At 40.6% G+C, this 21,356-nt stretch overlaps 1 protein-coding gene across 1 annotated transcript in view; it reads right to left on the reverse strand.

Annotated features, from left to right (window-relative positions):
• Positions 1–21,356, reverse strand: part of ABCB5 (ATP binding cassette subfamily B member 5) — a gene marked incomplete at both ends in the record, with an annotated part of 107,555 nt that overhangs the window by 51,685 nt on the left and 34,514 nt on the right. The window contains 8 exons of the mRNA XM_080940602.1: positions 710–871; positions 8,227–8,397; positions 10,364–10,567; positions 12,099–12,224; positions 15,272–15,382; positions 15,888–16,001; positions 20,502–20,679; positions 20,759–20,883. Of these exons, the coding sequence (XP_080796728.1) occupies positions 710–871; positions 8,227–8,397; positions 10,364–10,567; positions 12,099–12,224; positions 15,272–15,382; positions 15,888–16,001; positions 20,502–20,679; positions 20,759–20,883 (1,191 nt within the window). The remainder of the gene's footprint in view (positions 1–709; positions 872–8,226; positions 8,398–10,363; positions 10,568–12,098; positions 12,225–15,271; positions 15,383–15,887; positions 16,002–20,501; positions 20,680–20,758; positions 20,884–21,356) is intronic.

Consider the following 21,356-nt stretch of genomic DNA (forward strand, 5'->3'; position numbering starts at 1 on the left):
AATCTGGACTTCAAAGATAGGACCAGACAGTTGAAGTAAAATAAAAAGAAAAAGCTAACATTATTTACTGATATATAGGAGCCTTTAGGAAGAATAAGAGAAGGAAGCAGGACTAGAGTGAAGGATATGGCAAGGGTTAATTTACATCTTCTACTTATGTTCCTTAAGACAGAGTTATGTAAAACCCAGCATGGTGGATCTCAGCACACTTAGATATGTCAGTTCAGAAAACAGAGAGCTGGCAACTTTATCCTGCCCCTTTGACTGCCCAGGATGAGCTCTGTATCCCATCTATGAGGATATGTATGTATGGAGCAGATTTGTGTGTATGTGTGTTCCTTCCATGTACATACAACCTGCTCACTGTCTGCTGCACTCCACATATTAACACCCACCCCTGGCCCTTCTGACAGGCTTCTAAGAACGGCTACTATCTTTCCCTCATGGTGCCTCTCCCAGCATTATTCTCCCAGCATTCACTGTTCTTCATGAAAGGATAACTTTTACCATGAAAGGCACAACCAAATGGTTTTTGTTGTTGTTGTTGTTTGTTTTTTAATCACTGCATTTGCTGTCTTATCCCTCTCCCTTTCTTTTCAGTGTTACCTCCACCTTGTGGTCTTTGAAGCCCTTCTGTGGGGAATGTAACTCTGCCCTGTCCTGCTTCTTACTTTACAAAGAAACATACATGTTACAACCAGTTGTCTACCTGTGCCATAGCGAGGGAGTAGTAGAGGCCCTGATTTGCCATTAGTTCAGCATGGGTTCCTTTCTCTACCACCATGCCATCCTTCATCGTCACAATCAGGTCTGCCCCTCGAATAGTGGAGAGCCGGTGTGCTACCACAATTGTAGTCCGGCCTTTGCTTGCCTACCGAATAAAAGACATGGAAAGAAACAGAAGAGTGTTAGAGATAACTTATGAAATAGTCAGGGCAATTTATTTTCCAAAGAATCTCACCCTGGGGTAGAGAAACTAAGAATACTTAGCAGATTAGAAGGGCTAGTAGAAATTAGAATATAAAAAAGCAATTTGTTCCAAATGGTGTTTGCTTTGTTTTGTTTTTAATAAAAACTGTAAACACAATATCTTAGCTCTAGAAAGAAACCTAACAAGAGTTTTTGAGCTATCAAACCATAAGAGCAAAAGAGATCTAAGATTTAAACTTATTGTCATCTCTCTTTTTTTTTCTTTTTAGATTTTTTATTAATTTATTCTATAATATATTACACCCTGACCACAGCTTCCCCTCCCACCTCTTTTTTTAGTCCTTCCCCCCAACTTCCCCATCAATTCCTCATACATCAAAGTCAGAAGTGAAGCCAGCTGGTCTCTGCTTAAAATAGAATTTAGTTCTCAGTATTACAGAATTTTCTTATATATGGCCAGTTATTTAGTTTTATTTATTTATTTATTTATTGAAATACTCAAGCATTCTGTATCATGGAGTGGCTATCCCATCAAGTGTATCTTTCTGAAAGCTTTGACTAGTTGCTAAGTGTCTGTTAAGGGAGATCTGGTTAAGAAACACACATCTGATGTTGAGGAGGCTTGGTAGTTTGTCTTCTCCACACATTGTGAAGTTACTTTGTTTCTTCCAGACCCTGGTGGTGATCTCAGACTGCTTCTATATGCCTCTTCCAAGAGCTTCCTCTGAACGCTGTGGTAAGTTTGAGAAGTTCTCATAGGTAGAATTTTTAGAGTTTCATAAAATACCATGTATTCTGTGCCTCAGCATTTTGGCTGGAGCTTTTCATTTCCCACTGACCTTCCAGTTAAAGTCACTGAGTTCTCAAAAGATGTGTTCCCCATGTAACTTTGAATAAAATTTACTTTCCTCTTAAAATTAGAAATTATTTTATATTGAAGACTGCATTTTCTCCTTGGGCTTATCTCCCATATTTTTCAGTGAACAACTTTTACTCTTGAATTGGAACAAAAAGATTCTTAGTGGAACTGACATTGGTTGAGTCTCTATGACAGTTGTCACTATCTCAAGTCTTTTAAGAGCACTTTGCCCAAATCTGCAGTTACTCACTCTACTTCTAGGCCTAACTGGCTCTAATGGCCTTTATTTGTAGTGTTGAATTTCTCAGGAGTTTAAATAAGGTTATGTCTTTAGTTCTTGACGTTTTTAAGACATCATAGATAGCTTGGAAACTTGTATGACCTTTAGCATTATGGAGTGCAAAAGGTAGCCAGTGTGAACTGCTCCAGGAGTTCTCTGGTTTCAAGCCCTGGTGGTACTACGTTTCTGAAGTTCGTTCAGTAGCTATTAGTATTCCCAACTCATGTTTTATCAACTTAACTTTGTGGTAAGAGGAGACCTTTTCTTCCTGACTTTGGTCTCAAACTCCTGGTGAGTAGGACTTTGGTTGGCTTAACTTGTCTGAAACAGTTGCTATAACCAGTGAGTCATTGACTATTTTTGTAGTTTGTCCTGAAGCTGTTTGTATTTTAATGTAATTCCACTTCCCCAAGAAGGGCTGCCTAGTCAGGTGACTCCAATTGAACCTTCCCATTTTAATTAGTAAAATAAAGCCAGTGACTGGGCGGGGGTGAAGAAGATGGAGAGGGTTGAGAGGTCTGAGGAGGTCAGAGAGGACAGAGGGTAAAGGTCGTGGAACATGGAGGTTCCCAAGGACCAGCTGGGCCCAGGTGGAATTTAATGGCATTAAATAGCCATGAACATCAAGGATTTTATAGGTCTAATATCTCATATAGAAGGGCAGTTGTATCTGTCTATTTGATGCAATCTTGTTGTGTAGAGGGTTTGTGGATTGAATATATAAACCTGTATGAAAAGCTATCAGGCTTTAGAGTTGTGTTTGCGTGGGATTTTGAGGTACTGAAATACCCCAGGACAGAGGCAGAGAACAGGCAGTAGTAAACCGCCAAGGGAAGGGAGTTGCGCAGACAAGTTGGGCTGTGTTGGCGGCTCAGACTGGGTGCCAGAGGTGTGTGCGGCCCTGTATCAGGGTCGGGCCTGAGGAGTGAGACCTCAGGGCTGGAAAAGAGATAAACATTTTTTATTTTTTAATATTTACTGCAACATATTTTATACAGTATGCGATCCAATACATATTGTATAGTATAAAATAAAACTTTGTACTCCATTTCCATCTGCCATACCATACAGTCAGTGGTGCTCCTATGGGTCTAAATCCTCTTTCACCAGCTTCATCTTGATTTCCCACCATTGTCATCTCTCAAATGAGCATGTTTTTTAACAAGTTACATGTGGACTCAGGGTTAAATATGTTTTAATCTGACTTACAACAATCATTAGTACATAGATGGATACACATAAGGGCATTCATTGATAGATACATTTCAAACTGAATCTAGCCATCTCACATGGGCATGCCATTTTCAGCATTTAGAAGCCAACACTCATCTTATGACTACACTGCTCACTCACCAAAGGAACCATTTTATTCCCAGTAACGCTGTAAAAATAAACTATCTCCTTTCAGTCTGAGCATACCTTGGGTGCTGGTTCTGCACCCAGTCCCACAACACACAGAGACAGCCCATCACCCAGGTGCTCTAACATTCCCAGAATCACAGGTGAGGAGGATGTGACATCTGTCCCAATACCCAGAGTAATTGGGTCCCCGGGGATCCAGGGACACAGGAACCCCCTGCCCAGCCAGTGGCTCCATTCCTTCTGGTCTGATGTTGTGCCTTGAGCAGACTTTGGGTGCTGGTTCTGCAACCATTCCCACAATACCCACAGGAAGCCCATCAACCAGTTGCTCTAACACTCCCAAGATCACAGGATCACAAGAACACAGAGGGAACTCAAATCCCAGGAGATTGGACACACCCAGAAGCACTGGAACTCTGACACATTCAAGGTTACAGTTGAGGCTATAACATCTTCCCCCAAGCCCAGCATAACTGGGACCTCCATAGGTACCAGAGGAACACAAATCCCTGTCTAGCCAGAGGCATGGATTCCTTCCAGCTTGTATCTGTGTGTAGAGCAAACTCAGGGCTCTGCCCTGTCCCCTACTCCTGCAATAGCCAGAAACAGCTTGACTCCCAAGAGCTCTGACACACTCAGAATCCCAGGATCCCAGAATCCCAGGATCACAGAGACACCTGGACTCTGAGTTCTGACACAATCAGGATTTCAAGAAGGACAGGCTCCAGTCAGAGACATCTTGGGCAGGTAGCACTAGAGATAAACAGATGGCATGAGGCAAAAGCAAGAACCTAAGCAACAGAAACCAAGGCTACTTGGCATCATCAGAACCCAGTTCTCCCACTACAGCAAGTCCTGGATACCCCATCACACCTGAAAAGCAAGATTTAGATTTAAAATCATATCTCATGATGATGATAGAGGACTCAAGAAAGGACATAAATAGCTCCTTTAATGAAATACAGGGGAACAGTACCAAACAGAAGGAACTGAACAAAACCACCCAGGATCTAAAAATGGAAATAGAAACAACAAAGAAATCACAGAAGGAGAAAACTCTGAAGATAGAAAATGTAGAAAAGAGATTAGGAATAGAAGAGATTGAAGAGAGAATCTCAGGGGCAGAAGATACCATAGAAAACACCGATACAACAGTCAAAGAAAATGCAAAATGCAAAAAGCTCCTGGCCCCAAAACATCCAGAAAATCCAGGACACAATGAGAAGACCAAACCTAAAAAGAATAAGAGGGAGATTCCCAGTTTAAAGGGCCAGTAAATATCTTCAATAAAATTATAGAAGGAAACTTCTCTAACCTAAAGAATGAGATGTCCATGAACATACAAGAAGCCTACAGAACTTCAAATAGACTGGACCAGAAAAGAAATTCTCCCCATCACCAAATGCAAAACACCAAATGCACAAAATAAAGAAAGAATATTAAAAGCAGTAGGAGGAAAAGGTCAAGTAACATATAAAGGCAGACCTATTAGAATTACACCAGACTTCAACGGAGACCACGAAAGCTAGAAGATCCTGGATAGATATTACCCAGACCATAAGAGAACACAAATGCCAGTCCAGGCTACTATACATAGCAAAACTCTTGATTACCATAGATGGAGAAACCAAGATATTACATGACAAAAATAATATCATTAAAATCAGGGATACGACAAGGCTGTCCACTCTCTACCTACCTTTTCAAATATAGTACCTGAAGTTCTAGTCAGAGCAATTAGACAGCAAAAAGAGTTCAAAGCGATACAAATTGGAAGGGAGGATGTCAAAATATCATTCTTTACAGATGATATGACTATATATAAGCAAACCCAAAAATTCTACCAGAGAGCTCCTACAGCTGATAAAAAAGCTTCAGCAAAGTGGCTGGGTATAAAATTTAACAAAATAGCCTTCCTCTACTCAAAGGATAAAAGGGCTGAGAAAGAAATTAGGGAAACAACACCCTTCACAATAGTCACAAATAATATAAAATATCTTGGAGTGACTCTAACCAAGCAAGTGAAAGAACTTAAATTCCTGAAAAAAGAAATTGAAGAAGATCTCAGAAGATGGAAAGATCTCCCATGCTCGTGGATTGGCAGGATTAATATAGTAAAAATGGCCATCTTGCCAAAAGCAATCTACAGATTCAATGCAATCCCCACCAAAATTTTAACTTAATTCTTCCGGAGTTAGGAAGAGCAATTTGCAAATTCATGTGGAATAACTAAAAACCCAGGATAGTAAAACCTATTCTCAACCATAAAAGAACTTCTGGGGGAATCACCATCTCTGATCTCAAGCTGTATTGCAGAGCAATAGTAAAAAAAACAAAACAAAACAAAACCTGTATGGTATTGGTACAGAGACAGGCAGGTGCATCAATGGAATAGAACTGAAGACCTAGAAATGAACCCACACACCTATGGTCACTTGATCTTTGACAAAGAAGCTAAAACCATCCAGTGAAAAGAAGACAGCAAATGGTGCTGGTTCAATTGGAGGTCAGCATGTAGAAGAATGCAAGTTGATCCATTCTTATCACCTTATATAAAGCTCAAGTCCAAGTGGACCAAGGACCTCCACATAAAACCAGACACGCTGAAACTAATAGAAGAGAAAGTGAGGAAGAGCCTGGAACACATGGGCACTGAGGAAAATTTCCTGAACAGAACACCAGTGGCTTATACTCTAAGATCAAGAATCAACAAATGGGAACTCATGAAACTGCAATTTCTGTAAGGCAAAGGAAACTGTCAATAGGACAAAAAGGCAACCCACAGTTTTGGAAAGATATTTACTAATCCTACATCCCAAAGAAGGCTAATATCCAAATATACACAAAGAACTCAAGAAGTTAGATTCCAGAGAATCAAATAACCCTATTAAAAATAGAATACAGAGCTGAATAAAGAATTCTCAACTGAGGAATATCAAATGGTTGGGAAGCACCTAAAGAAATGTTCAACATCCTTAGTCATCAGAATATAAATCAAAACAACCTTGAGATTCCACCTCACACTAGTCAGAATGGCCAAGATCAAAACTCAGGTGACAGCAGATGCTGGTGAGGATGTGGAGAAAGAGGAACACTTTTCCATTGTTGGTAGGATTGTAAGCTGGTACAACCACTCTGGAAATTAATCTGGTGGTTCCTCAGAAAACTGGACATAGTACTACCTGAAGACCCAGTTATTCCACTTCTGAACATATTACCAAAAGATGTTCTAACATATAACAAGGATACATGCTCCACTATGTTCATAGCAGCCCTACTAATAATAGCCAGAAGCTGGAAACAACCCAGATGTCCTTCAACAGAGGAATGGATACATAAAAATGGGGTACATTTACACAAGAGTACTACTCAACTATTAAAATCAATGACTTTATAAAATTCTTAGGCAAATAGAACTAGAAAGTATCATCCTGAGTGAGGTAACCCACTCACAAAAGAACACACATAGTATGCACTCACCAATAAGTAGAGATTAGCCCAAAAGCTCAGAATACCCAAGATACAATCCATAGAACACATGAATCTCAAGAAGTTAGAAGACCAAAGAGTGGGTGCTTCAGTCCTTCTTAAAAGAGGGAACAAAATATTCACAGGAGGAAATACAGAGACAAATGTGGAGCAGAGACTGAAGGAAAGACCATCCAGAGACTGTCCTACCCAGGGATCCATCCCATATACAGTCACCAAACCCAGACAATATTGTGAATGCCAAGAAGTCCATGTTGACAGGAGCCTGATATAGCTGTTTTCTGAGAACCTCTACCAGATCCTGAAAATACAGAGTGGGATGCTCTCAGCCAGCCATTGGACTGAGAATGGGGTCCCCAGTGGAGGAGTTAGAAAAAGGACTGAAGGAGCTGAAGGGATTTGCAACCCCACAGAAAGAACAATATCAAAATATCTGTGAATGTCATATATGTATGTGCTTATATATTCAGACACACACATACCACACACACACAGACACCTACACATATTTGTGTGTATGTGTGTGTGCTCACATCATAATATGTACATGGAGGTTAGAGGACAACTTCCTGGGATCAAATTCATGTCATCAGTCTTGGGAGCTTCGCCATGTCATTGGCTCCATATTTCCAATTTGCTAGGAATGTATATACATATATAGACAGTTCATATACATACATGCATACACATATATGTATATATACACACACACATATATATATACATACATATGATTGTGTCTATACATGTGTGTATATATGTGCATATATATTTTATACCAGCCAACCATCTAGGAAAGCAGTAATATAATAATTTGTTTAGTAGTGAGGAATGAAGTGTGTCCTAAATCACTGAGTGATGTCTAAGTCATTCTAAAGTCTCTCACATTCATGACAATGGCCAGTACTATTTGAGGAAGTTAACTGGAAGTCAAGGCCCCTCTGTTTGAAGTTAAATAGTGTTAATGTGTATGTCCTTGGGAGGCATTAAAGAAGAAAAATGGTTAGAGGAGAGAAAAATCCCATTAGTGTGAATGGACGAAGCAAAAGATGCCTGCTGCAGTTTCTGTGATTAGGGTGTTGTTGCTATGGGCAGATGAGACCTGCTGGAATGTGTATGGGTGTGTGCACGTGTGTGTGCATGCATGCATGTGCTTACATGTGCATGTATCCACACCAAAGGAACTCTGGAAACTACATCTATTGTCCAAAGAATCCCAAATCTGTACTTTTTGTACTTAAGGAAAAACAAACAAACAAAAACAAACAGAAACCCCCAGTGAACCAGCAGTGTGGGACTCACTTACCTTCTCCAGCGCAGTTTGAACAAGCAACTCACTCTCTGTGTCAAGGGCAGATGTGGCCTCGTCTAAGATTAGAATTTTGGGGTTCCGAACTAGCGCTCGAGCAATAGCGATTCTCTGTTTCTGGCCTCCACTGATTTGAGCTCCCTTTTCCCCTACAAGTGTATTAAATTTCTAATGAGGTATAGAGAGGAAAAAGCACAAAAAATAGAAAGGTGATTAAATAATTAGAGGAGGAACCAACAGGGACATTTGTGCTTTGATACCAGTTTAATGATCTCTTTATCATGGTCACTCAGTCTTTGATTTGATCATTTAAAAACAACTCTGAGGAAAAGTCCTAGCAAAGAGAACAAGGAAAGGTGACTTAGCACCAAACCAGATGAACAGAAACTAGGATTCTTAGAAAAGTTCTTAACTGGAGTGAGTTTTCAAAGCTTTTTTAGATGACCTCAAAATACTTTTAAATATCTGTGAAGCATTCACTGTAATAGTATTTCTTGACAATTTGATATGTTGTCTATACGTTTCCTTTGGAGATTTTGAAAAATAGTAAGACAAAAATAAATTTTACTTAGCAGGGTGTGGTGATGCCCAGCTGTAAGTCTAGGAAGGATGGTCAGGAGTTCAATGCCATCCTCAACTGCATATCAAAATCAAAGTCAACCTGGTCTATAGGAGACTATGCCTCAAAAACAAAACCTAAATCCCACCATTCTGGAGGCAGAGGCACAAGAGTTTCTGTACACGGGTTTCTGTGAGTTCAGGCCAGTTTGGTGTCTACATCCAGAGTTCAAGGACAAACAGGACTCTGTAGAGAGACACTTTCTCAAAAACAAACACACAAAACCCAAACAGACTGAACTTATCACAACTTTTTTTTTAAAGGTTTTAATTTTTTCATTTTGGCAATCCTAGCAAGTGTGAAATGACATCCAACTGTAGCTTTATCTCAACTTTCCTTGATGACTAATAAAAATGTGTAGTTTTTATATGTACATTGATCTTACTACATCTTTTGCCAAATCCGAGGTTATCATTATTTTTTTTAAATTTACTTTAGCATTCCTTTGTTTCTGAATGTAACAAATTTTAAATAGTCTGGATGTATGGGGTCATGTAGAGATATTTAGAACATTTTCTTACAAGGTGGGTGAATCTTGCTTCTTTCTATTCTAAATGTTGTTCTTTGAAAGAAGGTTTTAATTTAGTTTAACCCAGTTTGTATCTATCTTTTTGTTACTATTTCTTTCCTCCTCTTGGGGAATGAGCCCAGTCCCTGTTTATGCTAGGCAAACACTCCACACCAACTTACATCCTCAGACTTTAGTCCCAGTTCTTTTTGTAATATTCTTCAGAAAATACTATAGAAGTATATAATGCATCTTGACCATAGCCCCACACCTCTTTTGAGACATAGTCTTATTATCCAGCCAGGCTCTTTTCAAACTTGATATTCTCCCACCGCTGCCTCTGTCTCTTGAATATTGACATCACAAGTGTAATCACTTATACTTGGACAGTTTATACTTAAAGAAAATAAATACCAGATTTCTTCCTTTTTCTCACCCTGCCCCCCTTCTTTTATGAGTACACTGTAGTTGTCTTCAGACACACCAGAAGAGAGCATCAGATCCCATTACAGATGGTTGTGAGCCACCATATGGTTGCTGGGAATTGAACTTGGAATCTCTGGAAGAGCAGACAGTATCCTTAACCACTGGTCCATCTCTCCAGCCCCTTACATTAAAAAAAAAAAATTTTTTTTTTTTAAGTCTTTGTGTGAGCATCCATTTCTATTACTAGCCACTAGATGGAGCTACAAACCAACATTTATTCTTAGATTGTGCTCATGATTTTTTTTTTTTCAAATTTCTTTGTCCTGCTTTAACATAGAAATTATTTTCTGTTTTCCGTGTACAGTGACATGCAGAAAAGTTAAACTTAACTCTTGAGATTGGGCTTTCACTGACGTCTTCCTTCTTTTGCACTTTTTAGCACGTTCCTTTCTCTGCAGATGGTGCATCTAAAATACTCTCCCCATTAACCCACTGTGTAATATCAATTAGCCTACCCTAAGCTGTGCGGAGCCCTCAGGTGCTCCGGTGGATCTTGTGAATTCAGGCAGCACAACGCTCACCTTAGGAAAGGCCATTATGAAGTCGTAGGCGTTTGCCTCCCTTGCTGCCTGCTCCACTTCCTCTTCACTCACGCCTTCGCGCCCAAATTTAATATTGTTACCGATGGTGGTCCCAAACAAAACCGGCTCTTGGCTGACTACTCCAATTTGCTCTCGGTAATGTCTCACGTTTTGAGCTCGGATGTCATTCTCATCTACCGTGATCTGCCATACCAAAGAACCAAGCAGGCTATGATGCTGTCCACGGTGAGAAGTAGTATCTCAGTAAGACTGTTTATATTTTGGTAAATCTATTTATGGTATGGATAACATCAGTAGGTTTTTTCCTGGTAGACTGGATCGAACAAGTCTTCAAAAAATAATTAACGTAAAATCCCATGAAACTACAAACTAGACATCAACTTTGTTGTTTTAAGATTGATGGTATCTATAAGGTTCTAGCCTTTATTTCTCAATGCCTTATTCGATCACAAAAGGTAAACATTCTTTCTCATACTTTTTAAAATTAAGAATGAATAAACTCTGTTTTCTTAGGTAGTACAGTCACCTCAACACATTCCAGGGAGAGTCATCAGAGACTCCATTTCTCACAGCCCTGGCGTTTGTGTGAGAATGGGTACTGCTTTACACTGATCCAGTAATTTCTTTAGTCAATATTAGCATGAACTCAGGACTACAAAGTTCTAAACAAATTTCCTTTTAAAGACAATAGTCAGTGTTAAGTAAATGCATTAAGGATTAGTTTTTTTTCTTTTTGTGAATGTATGTACATGTTCATGTGTGTGCATGCCACATGTGTATAGAAAGCAGTGTTTGGGTATGTGCAGATGTGTGCATAGGGCCCAGTGTTTGGGATAGTCACTTATGTGCACAGGGACCAGTGCTTGGGCATGTGCACATATGTGCATAGGAGCCAGTGTTTGGGATGTTCACATATGTGTATAAGGACCACTGATTGGGCATGTGCACATATGTGCATAGGAGCCAGTGTTTGGGATGTTCACATATGTTTATAAGGACCAGTGCTTGGGTATGTGCACATATGTGCATAGGAGCCAGTGTTTGGGATGTTCACATATGTGTATAAGGACCAGTGCTTGGGTATGTGCACATGTGTGCATAGGAGCCAGTGTTTGGGATGTTCACATATGTGCATAAGGACCAGTGATTGGGTATGTGCACATGTGTGCATAGGAGCCAGTGTTTGGGATGTTCACATATGTATGTAAGGACCAGTGTTTGGGTATGTGCACATGTGTGCATAGGAGCCAGTGTTTGGGATGTTCACATATGTATATAAGGACCAGTGCTTGGGTATGTGCACATGTGTGCATAGGAGCCAGTGTTTGGGATGTTCACATATGTGCATAAGGACCAGTGATTGGGTATGTGCACATGTGTGCATAGGGACCAGTGCTTGGGATGTTCACATATGTATATAAGGACCAGTGCTTGGGTATGTGCACATGTGTGCATAGGGACCAGTGCTTGGGTCTCTTTCTGAATCACTTCCTTAGTTTTTCAGATAGGACTTCTCAGGGAGCTCACCAATTCATCCACACTTTCTGGCCAGCAAGCCTCAGAAGTCCACTTCCCTGGGATTGCAGATATGCAAGCCACAAGCTTTATGTGGCTGCTGGGAACACAGTACCTCTTGGCTTTACAGCACACACTGAGTGACTGAGTACCTCCCTAGCCCTTCCTACATGACTTTTTTCTAGCAGTCTGCACTTACACAGCCTTCTTCTGGGTCATATAACCTCTGCAGAAGCTGGACTATTGTGCTCTTGCCACTGCCACTGGGACCAACCAAAGCTACTGTCTCTCCAGACTTAATCTTCAGATTGAGACCTTTCAGAATCTGTTATGTAACAGGAAATGACACACTTAGGAATGATAAGACAATTATGTGCAAACAGTCAAAAATTAATCTGTAATTATAAACAGAAAACATTCTTATGTGGCACATGAAAACAATTCAGATCTTATATTTATTTGTATAATACCTCATTTATACCTATAGTAATACATGGTTTGAAAGTATAGTATTTAAAATTCTCTTTATACTTAGAAGAAATCTAATTTAGCTAGCCACAGCAAACTCTTTACATAATTTTGTTAGCATATTTTAATTGTATAGAATTGTAATGCGTTTCATTATGACATTGCCATATGTATGTATAATATATCTTGATCATATTCATTTTCCGTTGCTTTCTCTTTTCGTCTTTCCTCTTTCTGCTTGCTCCTTTTCACTTTCCAAATAAACTTTACAATTGTTCCTAAACGTGTGTCTGGTAAGTGCACATGATGCATGTTTGCCTGTGTGCAGGTCCACATGTGTGTGCATGCACACGAATGCTCCATGTTAACAGTAGGAGTCTTCCTCAACTTTTCTCCACCTTATATATTGAGGCAGGGTCTCTCTCTGTGCCTAGGTTTTCACTAAGTCTGGATTGATTAGCATTTGCGGCAGGGATTCCATTTCTGCCTCCCATATACTTGATTATGCCTGGGCTGCCATACCCACCAGGTTTTAAGTGAGTGCAGGGGACCTGAACCTTAGGTCTCATGATTGAGTAGTGAGTACCTTATCTGCTCACTACCAAGTAAACCATCTATCAAGCTGCAAACTTCACATTTTTAACAGAAATACCTTACATGAATCTTATGACAACTAAAGTAACCTTTTATCTTTTAATTTGTAACAAATGGAATCTTGACAAGTATTTGAGTTACTTAAGACATTTCCCCCTTAGAATAGGTCTAATATTTTTTACAAGGTACATTCAGAATTAGCAATCAGCAAGCCCATGCCAGGACACAGGTGAGACCTTGGCATTTTAGACACCTGCCTGGATCTAAGCATACATCTCAGCATGATGGTAATAGTCACAAAACTTTCTCCATGTCTGCAAATCTACCAGGATTTTGTATTCTAGGGACTTGCCGCATGGGAGCTGTCTCTGACTAGAGCCATCTCCTTACACTCTCAGAGATCTCTGCTTGCAACTGTATGCTTGCAGCTCCTTAGAATCTCTCATTTTGATCCTCATCTTTTATAAAGAGACAGATATAAATGAGCACTGTGTAAACCCTTCAACCAGCCAACCAGAAGAGCATTTTTGTTTTTTAAGGGCGATGAGCATTTTGGACTAATAAGGACTGTTTTTCCCACGGTCATTTTGACACTCAAGTCAGTTTCTACTTATCCTATGGAAGAGCTTGTTCTTTCCTTAAAGTGGGTAGGCCTTCAAATTTATCTAGTCAGCTTAGCATAAAGGGTTATGTTCATTTAAGTGCTGGGAGACATTGATATTCACATAAGATAGATGACTTGGAACCCATGGGTTTTTTTTTTTTTTTTTTTTTTTTTTTTTTTTTTTTTTTTTTCTCTTTTTAATCAGTGCAGTAGTGTTTACATAGGGAGCTCTCGGGCAAGTGTGCTTATCAAATCAGCAGAGATAAGAGAGGAACCTGCCTCAACAAGTTGGAAGTGGAGAATCAAGTTCTGAAAGATGTCATGTCATTCTTCCCACTCCCACGCAGATACACAAATCAAAGACACTTGTTTACCCGGATATGGTAGCATACACTAGTCAGGACTTTAATTGGGGTACTAGTGAAAACTCAGCTTCAAAATAAAGAAACAAATTAGAATTGTTTAGGACTCAGAGAATACGGTATACAACGTCTGATGATGGTTGGAACCTTCCAGATTCAAACGAATTATTTACGTGCAGCTGGATAATACCCTGGCAACACCAGTAGGTGGCAGCATAAATCCAAGATATTTTGGTGTGCTCAGAGATGGAGAGTAAAGGAAACTTAGTTTAAAATGTCTATTGGTCAAGTACAGAGAGAAAGGAAGAAAAATATAAACCACTGTTTCAGATGTTGGGATTGCCCACGTCCACACATGTTGTAAGGTCTGTCCTTCTATTCTCAATTGTTAATTGCTGGGTCGGCCAAGTCAGGCTAGCAGGAAGTGTAAAAGTTTGTTGCTTCCTCACCTGACCCAAGAAAAAGGCAAGCTGTGGTGGAGCAGGTCACAGAGACCTCCCCGCTTAGCTTCCAGGACGCCGGAGAGAAGAAAGGGGCTATTTGCAAAATAAAGAGCTGTCGGCTAGAGCTAGGGCAGAAGGACTGTGAGAGGGAGGGAGAGAGGGAAGGAGGGAGGCAGAGAGGGGATGAAGAAGGAGGAGGAGGAGGAAAAAACGCCAAAAGAGACTTTGTGTATGTCCAGACGGCCCAGCAAACAGACCATCACCAACATTCTAATACTATACTAATACTATACAGATGTCTCTGCATCTTTATTTATTGACACAAGTGGGTCTCCACCCCCCACACCAAAGCCCTGCAATATCCAGTGATATTTGTCTATTGCTTGTTAGTCTGCCTAGATATTGGTCTACTTGTATCTTTAAGCACAACCATCCCAAAGATGGCTCACTGGGCAAGTACTTGGCATGCAAGTGTGAGTACTGTAGTTCAACTCCTGAGCACTCGTACCAATTCTGGAAGTGGTGGGGGCAGCCCATCTGTAATACCAGTGTAGGACGTAGCAACGGGGAAATCCCTGTAGCAAACTGGCTGAACTGGTGAGCTTCTAGTTCAAGGGAGAGACACTTTCTTAACATGTAAGGTAGTGGTTGATTATGGAGGACACCAAATGTTGAACTCTGGTCTGCACAGGTGCATGCACACATGTACATGTACACACTCTAAGGTAAACATGCATATATTCACATACCATACATACATACACGAACAAAAAAATCTTAAAACAACAACAACAACAGCAGCAGCAGCAACAACAACACTACCACCCAACATTCCACAACAGAAGATTCTGGCCTGAAGACAATGTCAGAAAATGAAAGAATACAGCTGAATTTAATGTACCTTGGCAGAAGGTCTTGATGGGTAGCTGAAAGAAACGTTTTTAAATTCTATGTTTCCTTCTATACATTCAGGTTTATATCCAGCAGTTGAAAAGTTATCTATATTGGGTTTCTTGGGGAAAAAAAAGAGATAGTTATATATCTTTAAAAGGTTAAGCTGCGGACTTATCCCAGAATAGTTTAGAGATAGACTCTAAAGTTCTTTAAAATCTCTTTCCTGTTTTAGAAGTACATAAAACTAGACATGAAATTTTGTCTTTTTTTCTGCTTCCCTTCTCTCTCCCTCTTCTCTGGTCTTTTTTTTTTTTTTTTTGAGACAGGGTTTCTCTGTGTATCCCTGGCTGGACTGGCTGGAACTTGTTCTGAAGACCAGGCTAGTGTTGAACTCACGGAGATCCACCTGCCTCTGCCTCCTGAGTGCTGGGATTAAAATGCCATCAGCGCCAGGCACACAAGCAGTTTTCAATAAAAAACATTCCCCCATAAAAAGTTAACCACAATCTTTCATTCTATACCCAAATGGCCTCCCTGTGGTTTTAGTGAGTTGAATGTGCCTATCTTTCAGGTTCCTTCTTACAGTAAAGACACCTATCTTTCAATGCAATGAGAGCTCCTACCTTATCAATAACCTGGAAGATATTAAAGGCGGCTCCTCTGGCTACCATGAAGGTTTCCAGGTGAGGGGCTGCAGATCCAATGCAGTAACTACTATGAATCACACTGAAGAAAACCTACAGGGACAAAGTAAACAATAGTCACCTTGTTGCAGTGATATAAGAAAGACAATGGGATTGGGAGGCATGTTTGGCCTGTGCTCATGGACTATGAGAGGACTTACATAAGAATGTAGAAGACAGAATGAAGCATGTAAGGAAAACACAGGCTACCCCAGCAGTCTGACTTTCCACTGCATGAGTTTGTGTCTCTCCAGCTGAGGCAACATTTGAGCTGCCTGAACCAAGCTGGCCCACAGGAAGCTGCCCACAAACTGAGTGTGCTCCTGTGGGCTCCTGCCCCTCTACTATGGCCAATACTGGGAGTTTTAGCAAGACAGTGATTAAATCAATAGTCCGGAGACATTGTATTGCTTCCACCCCATTTTTAAAACTGCTCTGTCACTGTCCTTATTTCGGCTAATGACTCTGCAGGAAAAGGTCAAATAAGGAACAAATTCCAGAAGGTCATGCACTTTTCTCTGTCACACAGTTGTGGGGACTTAAAGGAGTAAAAATGTCAGCTCCTAGTTCTTCATATGAGATGGATAAACAGTTTAAAGCCTTAACGATGAAAGTCTCAAATTTAAAAGACCAATTTAATTGAATGAAGAGACATCTACCTAAGATGGAAAGACAAACAAGAAGGAAAGCAGTAGAGAGGCTCCCTTTGCTCATCATGATAGACCTCTTTAAACCTGAACTGCTGTGTCTGATGTAGAGACTGGAGGTTACTGGAATGACTTACTATTTCATATCCAACGGTAGCAGTTTAAAAGACTCTGGATTGAAAGATAGGGAAGAATTGCATGACACTTTTCTTTCTTTATCTATTTTTTTTTTCATTTTTTATTGGATATTTTATGTATTTACCTTTCATGTTATCTTCTTTCCTGGTTTCCCCCCTGGAACCCCTATCATCCCCCTACCCTACTTCTATGAGGGTGCTGCCACTCCTGCACCCTCCCACTCCCACCTCACCACCCTGGCATTCTTCTACACTGGGGAACCAAACCTTTACAGGACCAAGTGCCTCTCTTCCTATCGATAGCAGACAATACCATTCTTTTCTACATATGTGGCTGAAGCCATGTTTACCCTTTGGTTGGTGATTTAGTCCTTGGGAGCTCTGGGGGTGTCTGGTTGTTTAATATTTTTGTTCTTCCTATGGGGTTGCAAACACCCTCAGCTTCTTCATTCCTTTCTTTAACTCCTCCACCAGGGTCCCCATACTCAGTTCTATGATTGACTGTGAGCATCTGCCTCTGAATTTGACAGGCTCTGGCAGAGCCTCTCAGAAGACAGCTATAAGGGGCTCCTGTCAGCAAGCACTTCTTGGCATCTGTAATACTGTCTGGGTTTGGTGACTGTATATGGGATGGATCTCCATGTTGTGCAGTCTCTGGATAGCCTTTCCTTCAGTCTCTGCTCCACACTTTGTTCCTGTATTTCTTTTAGACAGAAGCCAGTCTAGATTAAAAATTTAGATATGAGTAGGTGGCCCCATTCCTCAACCTGGAGCTTTGCCTAACCTCTAGATATGGTCTCTAGAGGTTCTCTCCTCTTTCTGTTGGGCATTTTAGCTAATGTCATTTCTGTTAGGTCCTCTTGCTTTCCTGGCATTTGGAACTTGCTGGTAGGTACTCCTCAGTTCCCCATCCCCCATTGCTACACACCTCAGTTCAAATTCCTGACTTCTCTATATTATTCCTGTTTCCTCCCATACCTGATTCCTGCCTCCCCCTGCTTTTTCTTCCTCCCCCTTCTCTCTTCCTCCCAGTTCCTTCCCACTCTCTACCTCCCTTGAATATTTTGTTCCCCCTTCTAAGAATGATTGAGGCATCTATATTTGGTATTTCTTTTTTCTCAAGCTTCATATGGTCTGTGAATTGTATCTTGGGTATTCTAAGCTTGATCTTTGACAAAGGAGCTAAAACCATACAATGGAAAAAAGACAGCATTTTCAACAAATGGCGCTGGTTCAACTGGAGGTCAGCATATAGAAGAATTCAAATTGATCTAGTCTTATCACCTTGTACAAAGCTCAAGTCTAAGTAGATCAAGGACCTTCACATAAAACCAGGTACACTGAAACTAATAAAGGAGAAAGGGGGGAAGAGCCTGGAACACACGGGTACAGAAGAAAATTTCTTGAACAGAGCATCAGTAGCTTATGCTATAAGATTAAGAATCAACAAATGGGAACTCATAAAATTGCAGTTGCTGTAAGGCAAAAGACACTGTCAATAGGACAAAAGGCAACCCACAGATTGGGAAAAGATCCTTACAAATCCTACAACTTAGAGAGGGCTAGTATTCAATATACACAAAGAACTCAAGAAGTTCGAATCAAGAGAACCAAATAACCCTATTAAAAATGGGCTAAAGAGCTAAACAAAGAATTCTTAACTGAGGAATATCAAATGGCTGAGAAATACCTAAAGAAATGTTAAACATCCCTGGTTATCAGAGAAATGCAAATCAAAACAATCCTGAGATTCCAACTCATGCTAGTTAGAATGGCTAAGATAAAAAATTCAGGTGACAGTAGATGCTGGTGAGGTGGAGAAAGAGGAACACTCCTTTGATGTTGGTGGGATTGTAAGCTGGTAAAACCACTGTGGAAATCAGTCTGGTTGTTCCTCAGAAAATTGGACCTAGTACTACCTAAAGACCCAGCTCTTCCACTCCTGGGAATATATCTCAAAGATGCTCCAACATATAACAAGGACACATACTCTACCATGTTTATAGAAGCCATATTTATAATAGCCAGAAGCTCTAAAGAACCTAGATGTTCTTTAAGTTCTTTAACAGTGGTATGGATACTGAAAGTCTGGTACATTTACACAACAGAGTACTACTCAGCTATTAAAAACAATGACTTCAGGAAATTCGTAGGCGAATGGATGGAACTAGAAAGTATCATCCTGAGTGAGGTAACCCAGCTACAAATGAACACACACGGTATGCACTCACTGCTAAGCAGATTCTAGCCCCAGAAAGCTCTGGATACCCAAGAAACAATTCACAGACATTATTATGCTCACAAAGAAGGAAGGCCAAAATGGGGATGCCTCAGTCCTTCTTAGATGGTAGAACAAAACATTCATGGGAGAAAATGCAAGGTCAAAGAGAGGAACATGGATTGAAGACAAGATCATTCAGAAGCCTCCTCACTCAGGGATCCACCACATATGAAGCCACCAAATCCAAGCACTATAGCTGATGCCAAGAAGTACTTAGTGGCAGGAACCAGATAGAGATGCCTCCTCAGGGACTATGTCAGAGTCATAGTGATACACCTGAGCCTGCCTGCAGCTAACCATTGGACTGAACAAAGGGAACTCAATGAAGGTGCTAAAGAAAGGACTGAAGGAGCGGAAAGGAGTTGCAACCTCATGGGAAGAACAACATTATCAACCAGCCAAACCCTCCAAAACTCCCATAGAGTAAAACACCAACATTTGAGCACACATTGAGAGACCTATCAATCCAGTTGCACATGTAGCTGAAGATTGCAGTGTCTGGCATCAATGTGAGAAGAGGCTTTTGGTCCAGGGAGGGCATGTTTCCCAATGTAGGGGAATGCCAAGGCAATAGGGTGGAGAGAGTGATTAGGAGGGAGTGCACATTTATGAAGCCCAATGGAGGGGGGGATAACATTTCAAATGTAAATACAGTGTATCTAATTAAAACAATGAGAAAAATATTCTAAAAAAAAGAAGAAAAAAACAAAACAATGACTTCATGCAATTCTTAGGCAAATGGATGAAATTAGAAAGTATCATCCTGCGTGAGGTAACCCAATTACAAAAGAACACAGATGGTATGAACTCACCAATAAATAGATATTAGCCCAAAAGCTCAGAATACTCTCTTTACTTTTAAAAAAATGTATTTCTTTGTATGTGTCTCTGCATGGGTGTTTTTGCACACCAATGCTGATGTCAGAGGAGGACAGAGGGCATGGGGTCCCCTGGAGCTGGAAGTGAAGGTAAAGGCAGTTGTGAACTTTCCCCATCCAACATTGGTGCTGGAACTGAACTTGGGTCCTCTGCAAAAGCAGTGCATACTGACCACTTTGCCACTTCTCCAGCCTAAAATCAGCTAAATGCAGGAAAGGATAGTGGTACAGCAGATGCATCCAACTACCGTAGGACTTTTCAGTTAGCATCATCTTTGTGGGCTGTGATCTCGAGTCCCAGGAAACCTGAGAAGAAATGTTTCACTACAGATTGGCCATTTTCAGTGCTAGAATAAGATTAGTGGGGAATTTAATTATGATTCCTCTAACATCACAATGCTTGCCACAATGAGGACACAAAACATGTTAGATAAATAAATCTTGTTAAATACACACACACACACACACACACACACACACACACACACTTATATTAAGATTTAATAGTACATACAAATCACGAGAAGGTAATCATCCGCATTCAAAGTAAGTTTGGTAAAACTGAACTCTAGGTAAAGAAAGATGATCTTTGTTTTTCAAATAAGACTTACAGTGAGAACAGTACCAATGGTGTATCCAGGTTCTCCACTGAAAATCAAGGAGGTTCCATACCAAAAAGCCAGTCCATAGGCTCCATTCATAAAGAAGTAGACAGCTCCAAGAGACAGCTTTGAAGCTATAGCCCTCTTTATGCCAGCCTCCTTTGCAGCCTTTAGATTTTGCGTATACCTTACAAAGCAAAACACCAAATAGTAACCTTTGGAGAAAATAGAACCAAGCATCTTTTGTCATAATTAAAGGGACTGACCTCTGAATTTCTTTCTCTTGGGCTCCAAAGGCTGTGACTGTTCTGATTGATGACAAGGCTTCTTCAGCCACAGCACCAGCTTTGGAGTAGGCATCCAGCTCCTTACTGGTCAGTGAGATGACCATCTGTATGTAATAATCACAGTCACTGTTAGACAAAAAATGAATCTGCTATGATTTGAAATGTTCCCCAGAGGCTCAGCTGGTGGTGTGATTTTTTGGGGGGAAATCTATAGAACCTTCAGGAGTAGGGTCTAGCTGATGGACATAGGCTACTACAAGTGGGTCATAGTCCACTTTTGGCTTTACTCTCTTTCTCTACGTCCTTGTCTTTGGAGGTAGGAAGCTCAACCACATCCTTCATCCAACACTGGCTCACCCTCTACCTTTCCTGTCATGGTGGATTAAGACTATGAACCCAAAATTGCCAGAAGCCATTATCTTGTGGTCCCCAGAACAGTAACAGAGAGTTAAAAGCTAGGGGTCGCCAGCCTTTGGCCTTTGTCTGACACTGTGTCCTACCTCAGCATCTCAGTACCTGACCCAATTAGGGCAGGACCAAAATAAAACTTTACTCTCTCTTTCCATCTGTGTTACAG

This window comes from Micromys minutus (genome assembly GCF_963924665.1).
Source record: "Micromys minutus genome assembly, chromosome: 1".
In the NCBI taxonomy this organism is placed as follows: domain Eukaryota; kingdom Metazoa; phylum Chordata; class Mammalia; order Rodentia; family Muridae; genus Micromys; species Micromys minutus.